At 45.6% G+C, this 10,850-nt stretch overlaps 1 protein-coding gene across 1 annotated transcript in view; it reads left to right on the top strand.

Annotated features, from left to right (window-relative positions):
* The window catches only part of LOC136573603 (tetraspanin-3-like), a 27,950-nt gene extending 17,580 nt beyond the window's left edge, over window positions 1-10,370 (top strand). Inside the window, exons 6-7 of the mRNA XM_066574875.1 lie at window positions 7,647-7,730; window positions 10,284-10,370. Coding sequence (XP_066430972.1) covers window positions 7,647-7,730; window positions 10,284-10,370 — 171 coding nt within the window. The remainder of the gene's footprint in view (window positions 1-7,646; window positions 7,731-10,283) is intronic.
* The last annotated feature ends 480 nt before the right edge of the window (window positions 10,371-10,850 follow it).

The raw sequence follows: 10,850 nt of genomic DNA, 5'->3' as shown, positions 1-10,850 counted from the left end.
TCAGAGGGTATTCCCTTTCCCTTCCTTGGGAATAAAAGATATGTGGGCAGTAAGAGCTTCCTTGGGGAAATCATTTGTGGCATTAATGGGAGTGAAATATCTGTGTAAGGCTGGGATTAGCGTGTCTTTAAATGTTTTATAATAGTTGGAGCTGAAGCCATCTGGGCCCGGACTTTTGCCTTTAGGGAGGGCGCTGGTGGCGTCTTCTATTTCTATTAGGGAAATTGGGTTGTTTTAGCACTAATTTCTGGGCAGTGGAGATTTGTGGGAGAGAAATAGATTTTACCATTTTTTTGGATCTGAGTAATTTTATGTGGGTCTGAACCATCTTGTTTATCAATATTGTAAAGATCAGAGTAATAGGAGCCGAATATTTTGGCTATGTCGTCAGCCATTGATGACCACTCTTTGAGTACGATCACTCAGCCAGTTGTGAATCCACCTAACAGTTGCCTTGTCAATCATATATTTGGTCATCTTTTCAATAAGTACGGGATGAGATACTTTGTCAAATGCTTTACTAAAAAGATATACTATATCCACCGCATTTCTCTGATCAACCCAATCGGTGATTCTGTCATAGAAGGAATTTAGATTAGTCTGGCATGACATGTTTGCTACAAACCCATCCTGCCTCTGGTTAATTACTCCATTTTCATCCAAGTACTTGCATACATGCTGTTTAATAATTTGTTCAAAGATCTTTCCCAGTATAGAAGTCAGGCTCACAGGCCTGTAGTTTCCTGGATCCACCTTCTTCCCTTTTTTTGAAGATGGGGACAACATTTACTTTTTTCCTATCTTCTGGGACGTCTCCTGTTCTCCAGGAATTTTCACAGATTATGGCGAGTGGTTCAGCAATTACCTCTGCTGCTTCCTTTAGTATTCTAGGATGTAATTCATCTGGACCTTCAGACTTGGATTCATGTAAGTTAGCTAAGTGTTCCCTCACCATCTCTCTGGTTACAGATAGTCTGCATTCTTTTATTCCCCCAATAGTACAGGGAAGATCAGTTGATGTTACATCTCCTTTCTGAGAGAAAACAGATACAAAATAGGAATTTAAAAGTTCGGTTTTCTCAACATCATTCTTAACCAATTCACCATTTTCATCTTGTAATCATTCAAGCGTCTTTGACTTTTTTCTTTTGCTTTTGACATACCATATTTGTACACCTGTTCTGCACTAGATGTTAATAAGATGATAAAAAAAAAATTAACACTAAGTCCACAACATATTTTCTGTTTTTTTTTTTTTTTTTTTTTGAGGGCTTGTTTTTTGTGGGACAAGTTGTACTTTTTAATGACATCATTTTGGGTATATATAATGTATTGCATAACTTTTGTAAAAAAATTTGTAGGGAGATTGGTGGGAAAAAAAATTCTACCATTTGTTTTTTGGATTCCATGTTTACGGCATTCAGCGTGCAGAATAAATAGTGTGATAAAATTAGGGCTCCTTCCCACAGACTGATTTCTGCCGCGTTGCCCGCAGCTATTGGGTTCTATTGAACTAGCACAATGCTTACGGTGCGGAATTCCGCACCGTAAAATCACCCGGACTCAATGGAAGCAGTCTGTCACGCTAGCTTCCGCTGTAGCACAGCAAAATATAGCGTGAAACCGCTTCTCCGCCTACCGTGCCATATGACGCGGCCGGCGCATCACGTGACGCTGTGGGTGTGTCATGTGACGCGGCCGGCTGCGTCACGCGCTCTATTGTGCATGCGCTCCGAAGCGTCATGCGGGACCTGGGACGCCGGATCCGCAGGTAAGTATTGGGGTTTCTGGGGGGGGGGGGGGGGGGGGCGCCGTGTGAAGCTGGCCTTATTCTGAGTCGCTCCATTCTGGCGATAATGAGTTTATACAGTTTGTTTATGTTTTGCTATTTTTGTACATTTAAAACATTTTTTTTTCTTAAAGGTTTGCTTTTGTGTCGCCACATTCCAAGAGCCGTAATAATGTTATTTCCCATCGCCAGCGCTCTAGGCGGCCCTATTTTTTGTGGGAGGAACTCCGGGCTTCATTTATCAAATTTTTTTGGAACATGTAACATTTTGATCGCTTTTTATTCCATTTTTACTAGTGGCAAAATTAACAAAATCTGTAATTCTGAGCAGTATAAATAATATATTATAGTCATTCTACAGGCCGGTACGATTATGCCAATACCAAATTGTAAGAGGTTTTTTTTTTTTAAACTGTGAAAAAGTTTCGAAAAAGAAAAAAACTAAGTTTAAATCGCCCCCCCCCCCCCCCCCTTTTGCCATATTTATAATAAAATCAAAATTCTATAAGAAAAATACATATTTGGTATTGACATGACCGTAAAAGTCTGATCTATCAAAGTAGTGCATTATTTGCCCCACACGGTGAATGTTGTCCGAAAAAAAAAAAAAAAGGACAACAGAAATGCACTTTTTCAGTCACTCTGTCTCCCAGAAAAAATGCAATAAAAAGCGATCAAAAAAGTCGTATGTATTCTGAATTAGTATCATCGTAAACTACAGGTTATCCCGCAAAAAATGAGCCCTCGCTCAACTATGTCGACGGAAAAATAGTTATTGCGCGCAGAAGATGCAGCAAAAAATAATTTTAAATTAAATGTCTGAAAAACAATCCAAGTACTACAGCAAAAAGAAAAACGATACAAGTTTGGTATCGCAGTAATCATGTCATTGTTGCAGTTTGTGCGCCGTAGAAACCTGGCGCACCGTAAGGCCTTAGTCAGACGGGCGTTTTTTCGCGCGATTTGCGGATCGCATGACGGATGTGCATCCGCAAATCGCGTGACCGGTGCACGCAAGTCGCCCGCAAATCGCCCGAAAATCTGCTCCTAGCCGCGTTTCATTAGAAACGGGCCGGAGCTGTCCAGCGCATTGCATTCAATGGAGACGGCAATAGAGCCGGCTCCATTTAAAGCAATGCGCTGCGGGCGAGTGTGGGATGAATTGTCGGGAAGGGCTTAAATATATAAGCCCTTCCCTGCAATTCATCCTAAAATGTGTTAAAATAAAAAAAAAATTGTATACTCACCTTCTCCCGGCAGCCGGAGCTCCGCGCAACCGTCCTGCAGTGGGTGTGAAGGGGGTGTGAGTCAGACCTGCCCCCTGATTGGCTCAGCACTGAGCCAATCAGAGGCATGTCTCACTCACACCCATTCATGAATTCATGAATGGATGTGAGTCAGACCTGCCCCTGATTGGCTCAGCGCTGAGAGGCAGCAGTCACTCACCCATTCATGAATTCATGAATGGGTGTGTGAGTGAAACCTGCCTCTGATTGGTCAGGCTGTGACCAATCAGAGGCAGATCATTCAGCAGGCGGGGATTTTAAAGCCCCGCCGGCTGAATAGTGCCGTGAAGCAGTTCAGGAGAACTGACAGCGGCCGCGGCTGGACTCCGGCTGCAGCGGAAAGGTGAGTATACAATTTTTTTATTTTTTTATTTTAACACATTTTCTGGATGAATTGCAGGGAAGGGCTTATATATTTAAGCCCTTCCCGACAATTTATCCTGCGCTCGCCGGCAGCCCATTGCTTTCAATGGAGCGGCTGTATTGCCGCTCCATTGGGCAAACATCGTTCTTCTCTGCCACAGCTGTTACAGCTGTGGCAGAGAAGAATGATTTGTCTTCTATATGTTCTCAATGGGGTCGGCGCTGCTGCCGCCGGCCCCATTGAGCGCATATAGAGAAGAGAACAGGAATCGCAGATCGCAGATAGGTGCGATCTGCGATTTGTGTTCTATAATTTATCGGACGAGCGCATAAAAAGCGCTCATGTGTCCGATACGATTGCAAAGCAATGGTTTTATAAAATCGCCGGACGCATGCGCATGCGCAAATCGCGGCTAAAAACGCCCGTCTGACTAAGGCCTAAGATGGTAAAATGTCTTTTTTTTTTTTTTTTTCACTTTACTTCACTTAGAATTTTGTAAAGGTTTTTCAGTACATTATATGGCACATTAAATAGAACCATTGAAAAATACAACTCGTCCCGCAAAAAACAACGAGCACCCAGACAGCGACGGCGATGGATAAATAAAGGAGTTATGATTTTTTTAAATGGGGGGGGGGGGGGGGGGGAGGAGCCGTATCGTTAAGGGGTTAAATAATGTATTAACTTCCTCCTCTGGGTCATTACGACGCAGGGATCCCACATGTGTAATTTTGTTTTTCATTTATTACAAAGTTAAAGGGAGAAAAGTGGGTTTTTTTACGTTTTTTTTTGTTGTTGTTTTTGTCCCTTTAGGGGACTTCCACAGAAACCCATCAGGACCCCCTGATCCCATTGCAGGGATCCGGTGGTGACAGCCCTTTATATGCTGCAGTCGCATAGACCACGGCATGTAAAGGGTTAACACAGCAGAGATCGGAGGTTTTCTCCATTCTCTGCTGTATAAGAGCTGGTGCCTGGCTATCCTCTGACAGCCAAGCACCAGCTCTCCCTGCCACAGAGACAATCAGCTGGCTTTTGACAAGCCAATGGTCTCCATGGCAATCTGTTAACAAAGCAGTGCAGGAGTTTGAAATTAGAAGCGGGAGATTGCCGGCAGATTGGTAATATCTACCTGCTTCTTATTTCAAAGTCCTGCACAGTTCTATGAGGGACTGTGCAGGCAGAGCACAATGCCACAACTTATTGCATTGTGCTCTGCAGCTCCCATAGTGAAACCTGGAAATCTTCTGGGCTATATCACTATGGGCAGTGGAACTCGTTCCGGAAAATTTCCAGGCGTGCCACTTAAGGGGTTAATGGAGAATAAATATGGCCTTAATACCAAAAACAATAATAAAGGAATATAAGACTACTGTAAAGAAAAAATGAACCTTTTAACGTGTTATTGAACTTCTTACTGTGTGTTTATCTGTGGTGTTACATAGAACTGCAGGTGACATCATTATCTGTACTCAGTGTTATCACTGTGTTCTCTGTGGTGTTACATAGGACTGCAGGCGACCTCATTATCTGTACTCAGTGTTATCACTGTGTTCTCTGTGGTGTTACATAGGACTGCAGGTGACATCCGTTGTACTACAGTACATCATCTGTCCTCAGCGTTATCACTGTGTTCTGTTGTGTTAAGGTCCATTTACACAGGGATGAATGTTGGGCAAACGATGCCCGACACTCGTCCCTGTGTGTCCGCGCTCCTGTGCTGTCACATGGCAGCTAAAGGTGCTGGCTTGCTCACTAAGATTTCTCTCCTCTCGCTCCCCCGCCCCTCTCCATTCACATAACACAGCTGCCATTCACTACTGAACTGCCGCTATTTAAACTGAACGATGAGCGATGAGCCTATTGCTCATTGTTTATACAGCATAAATTATTAGCTCATCGCTCAGTTTAAATAGCGTCTGTTTAGTAGTGAATGGCTGTCGTGTTATGTGAATGGAGAGGGGCGGGGGAGCGAGAGGAGAGAAATATCCTGCACTGCCCCGCCCCCTGCTGGCTGCTCCGTGTGCGAGCCAGCTCTGCTAGGGGCGAGTGTCGGGCATCATTTGCCCAACATTTTTCTTGTGTAAGTGGATCCTTACATAGGACTGCAGGTGGCATCATTCTCTGTCTTCAGCGTTATCACTGTTCTCTGTGGTGTTACATAGGACTGCAGGTGACATCATTCTCTGTCCTCAGCGTTATCACTGTGTTCTCTGTGGTGTTACATAGGACTGCAGCTGACCTCATGCTCTGTCCTCAGCGTTATCACTGTTCTCTGTGGTGTTACATAGGACTGCAGGTGACATCATTCTCTGTCCTCAGTGTTATCACTGTGTTCTCTGTGCTGTTACATTGGAGTACAGTTGTACTGTACCGTACCAGTGTGTTATCCGTCACCAATGATGTAGAAGGGTGGGTTGCATTGGCAGGAGGAGAAGGAGACACCGAGCAGGAGATCACGTGGGTTCAGCAGCAGGGCCACGCTGGCCGGCACACGCCGGTGTTATTAGAGGCAACCAATGTTACTAGAGACAACATTTTGGCTAAAAAAAAAAACCTGCCTTCCTCTAAATCGTCCTCCGTAGATGTCAGCGCTAGCCGAGGTTTTACTGTAATGTGATTTATATACTTTCAGGGCAGCACGTTAGCTGAAGCAGATGGAATTTATAGCAAAATGAATTCCTTTTAAACTTTGTTCTCCTGACATCAGACCTGAATATCTGAAGAAGCCAAGCCGTTCAGGAGAGGCGCAGTGACATGCGGGATGCAGCAGAGCACATGTGTGGAATATAAACATGGCTCAAGATGGAGGCCAGAATGCTCGCCGATACACCAAAGATTTAGCAAATTGTGACAAGATTTGTCAGTCTTGCTATTACTTTCAACCAGCCCTGCTGTGCAGCTGTAATGAAAAGAATACAGTATGTCCTCCGGGGGGCGCACGTCTGCTAGATGACCCATTCCCTAATGACACGCTGCCCACCCTGCCATGAGAAGTAATAGGAGGTGTGCTGCCACAGTGATCTTCTTTGGGTGAAGGGGAAGGTGATGACTAGTAGGCTTGGCACCAGGAGATGACTAGTAGGCTTGGCACCAGGAGATGACTAGTAGGCTTGGCACCAGGTGATGACTAGTAGGCTTGGCACCAGGTGATGACTAGTAGGCTTGGCACCAGGAGATGACTAGTAGGCTTGGCACCAGGAGATGACTAGTAGGCTTGGCACCAGGAGATGACTAGTAGGCTTGGCACCAGGAGATGACTAGTAGGCTTGGCACCAGGAGATGGCTAGTAGGCTTGGCACCAGGAGATGGCTAGTAGGCTTGGCACCAGGTGATGGCTAGTAGGCTTGGCACCAGGTGATGGCTAGTAGGCTTGGCACCAGGTGATGGCTAGTAGGCTTGGCACCAGGTGATGGCTAGTAGGCTTGGCACCAGGTGATGGCTAGTAGGCTTGGCACCAGGAGATGGCTAGTAGGCTTGGCACCAGGAGATGGCTAGTAGGCTTGGCACCAGGTGATGGCTAGTAGGCTTGGCACCAGGTGATGGCTAGTAGGCTTGGCACCAGGAGGTGGCTAGCAGGCTTGGCACCAGGAGGTGGCTAGCAGGCTTGGCACCAGGAGGTGGCTAGCAGGCTTGGCACCAGGAGGTGGCTAGCAGGCTTGGCACCAGGAGGTGGCTAGCAGGCTTGGCACCAGGAGGTGGCTAGCAGGCTTGGCACCAGGAGGTGGCTAGCAGGCTTGGCACCAGGAGGTGACTAGCAGGCTTGGCACCAGGAGGTGACTAGCAGGCTTGGCACCAGGAGGTGACTAGCAGGCTTGGCACCAGGAGGTGACTAGCAGGCTTGGCACCAGGAGGTGACTAGCAGGCTTGGCACCAGGAGGTGACTAGCAGGCTTGGCACCAGGTATTTCCTACTACTGTCCAGTAGTCGGCTGGAGAAGGCACCTGGTGGTATGATGATGGGCAGGACCACTGTGGCGCCTGTTAATGGTGGTGAGCGCTCCGAATGCAATCATACCATGAGGGTGGCTTAAACATGATTACACTACGGGGGGGGGGGGGGGGGGGCTCTGAATGTGATTATTGTACTACAAGGGGGAGTCTGGTCTACTATACTGTTACTGTGGATACTGAACCTCCATTCCCTCTCTGTGTGTCCTGTGATGTACGTCTACATGATAATTACACGTTCTTGTGTTTTTCTGTAGGGCTGCTTAGTAAAGCTACAGTACAAACTCACGTTTTACTTATTTTGGCTGGTTTGGGCTGGAATTGGTATAAGTGGCGCACAGGTAAGTACCTGAACTTATTCCACGATTTGATGCCTATGTGATACAATCCTTCATGTGACAGAAGTCCGAACAGAAATGTTTAGGTCCGAATAGGGAAAATTTGAAGTGTTTTGAAATAAAAGCACTTTTAGGCCTCATTGAGAAGTAGATGAATCGCGGGTCGATGTGGATTCTGCAGTAAATCGCAGTATATGTTACCGCACACGCAGCCTGTCAATTGGGTTTTTAAAAAGCCCAACTAGTTGTAGAAAACTCATCCATGCACAATCCAGGGCTGCATCTTATATCGCCACAGCAGCAGAGGGATCTGGGGTTCCTGATGACCGGCTACCTCCAGGGAAACCTGCTGAACCAACGAAATATCGCATCTATTGTAAATCATTGAACTGATCCATTTCTAGGCATTTCGGCTGTTTTATCCTACATATTTCTAGAGAACAGCCTTAATACTAACAATTATTTTTGTATCTGTATCTCCTAGATTACACTCCTATGCACTGGCGTAACTATAGGGGATGCAGGGGATGCGGTTGCACCCGGGCCCAGGACCCTTAGGGGGCCCATAACCTCTCTTCTCCATATAGGGAGCCCAGTACTATGAATAAAGCATTATAGTTGGGGGCCCTGTTACAGGTTCTGCATTGGGGCCCAGGAGCTTCAGGTTACGCCTCTGGTACAATGTATAGACCCTTGTCTATTATCCTTGTATGTGACTAAGGAGTGGGGATAGAATTGCAGGGAGGGTTCTCATCTGTACATCCCAATACGAGATAGACCGGGTGGTGGTGTTGGCCCATTACTAAGATAGGGCACGCCATTTTTAACCCTTGGTTCAATATATTATCCTTGGTGGGGTGGGTCTATCTATTTTGTTCCTTCTTGTTTGGTTTGTCCATGTGTTCACATTATCCCGACGAACCTTTATTATTTGGAATCCAGTATATGAACTTGAGATTATCGTATTCCTTGTCCAACTAAAGCCCCATTTTAATTGTAATTACCGTATATACTCGAGTATAAGCCTAGTTTTTCAGCATGTTTTTTTTGTGCTGAAAAGCCCCCTTCGGCTTATACTTGAGTCTGGGAAGGCTTAAAGAAAAAACAACCTCTATGCTCACCTCCCAGCTGGCGTCTGTCTTTGGCGGTGGTGCGGCAGGCTGCTTGAATTCTCTCTTCTGTCATCCCCCACCGTCCTCTTTGCTTGGTTCTGTCATGCCCCGCTGTCAGTGCTTTGTAAGTAAGCACTGTGATTGGATCGAGCGTCAGCCAATCACAGCCGCTGCTCGATCATTCACAGCCAATCAAGCTGCTTTAGAATTCTCCCCGCTGTCATCTCCCTGCTTGGCTTTTAAATCCCCTGCAGTCAGTGCTGTGGAAATAAGCACTGTGATTGGATTAAGCGCCAGCTGTGATTGGCTGGCGCTCAATCCAATCACAGTGCTTACTTACACAGCACTGACAGAGCCGAGCAGAGAGGATGTCGGGGGATGACAGCGGGGAGAATTCAAGCAGCTTGTCACACAGACCCGGCTGGGAGGTGAGTATGGAGGGTTTATTTTTCTTTAACTAGTATATACTCTAGTATAGCTCGGCTTGTACTACAGTCAATAAGTTTTCCCAGTTTTTTGTGGTGAAACCTATTGTCTCGGCTTATATTCGGGTCGGCTAATACTCGAGTGTATATATACGGTAATAAAATGTAGTTTTAATACGGTCTATACTGAGAATAGACTTTTCTGCTCTAGTGAACTCGTTATATATTCACAATCACATTTTCAGCAGATTTGACAGGTCTGCCACAAACTAATCAGAAAATATTAGCACATCTGATCCTTGCCTAACGTGGATGAGAAAATACAGAGAGGGACATGGGAAAGTAGCATGGCAGCACATTCTGAAGCAGCAAGCTTGTGTTCCGACACCTTTCTATCATAGCCAGCATTACCTGCTTCAGCATTTTTATGTGCGGTTACTTTTCAAATTAGCCTTGCGACCTAGTCCAATGGTGGAATTTGGGAAAAATTCAGCAAAAACAAATCCTTGGTGGCCCCTGCTTGAAATTTGCAGGACTTACGGGATCTGCTGCTAACATCTTGACGTCAGATGCACCTTAAATGGGGACCATTGGCTTCTACCTCATTGTTTTTTTTTTGCTTTCCTCTGGATCAACATTGGGAGGTAATAGGCTGAACTGGATGGACAGATGTCCTTTTTCAGTCTTACATATTATGTTATGTAACTATGATACCACAGAACACTTCCAGGCTTTGTAGAGTCCGTGCCCCAATAGGTTAGAGCTATTTTGGTGCCATGAAGGTGATCTACACAATATTGGGCAGGTGGTTTTAATGTTATGACAGATTGGTGTATGGTCCCATTGTCTTTGCTTTCGTTACCACTTGGTGCTCCCAGTATCCTCCCACATATAAACGTATATTGATTAGATTCCTTCATCTTCTTTGGCAATACTGAATGGTATTGGACCACGCATTGTATAGAGAAGTAGCTTCCTGTAGTTGCTTCTAATCAGTGTGTTGTGTTCTCCATTACTAGGTGCTCGCAATTATTTTCGATGGTGTATTAATGACACAAAACCCTTTCCAAGACTTCAGGATACTCGATTCTGGAACATTTACATAGAACCTGGAAAAGAACATCAAGAAGACATGCAGTCAAATAGATTTTGGTTTTGAATACCTTTTTGTGCTATAAATGTTTTTCATGGACCCATCTGTTCAGATTCATTTCCATTAAAGAGATTTTATATCAACTTGATACGATGTATACGATGATTAAATTGTATATCTTTAATTTTCACGACTTAAGGGCTTATTTAGACGACCGTATATCTGCTCGGTTTTCACGCCGAGCCGATATACGGTGTCCTTATCTGCAGGGGGGGAGGATGGAAGAGCCAGGAGCAGGAACTGAGCTCCCGCCCCTCGCCACTATTTGCAATGGGAGGGACAGGGGTGGAGCTAAGCGGGAAGACTTAGCTCTGCCCCCATCTCACCCCCTCCTATTGCAAATAGTGGCAAGGGGCGGAGAGGGGGCGGGAGCTCAGTTCCTGCTCCTGGCTCTTCCATCCTCCCCTGTCCCGTCCCCCCCCCTTCCTGCAGA

Source organism: Eleutherodactylus coqui, chromosome 7, assembly GCF_035609145.1.
Source record: "Eleutherodactylus coqui strain aEleCoq1 chromosome 7, aEleCoq1.hap1, whole genome shotgun sequence".
Taxonomy (NCBI): Eukaryota; Metazoa; Chordata; class Amphibia; order Anura; family Eleutherodactylidae; genus Eleutherodactylus; species Eleutherodactylus coqui.
The sequence above is the reverse complement of the archived record's forward strand: the minus strand, read 5'-3'. Positions and strand labels throughout refer to the sequence as shown.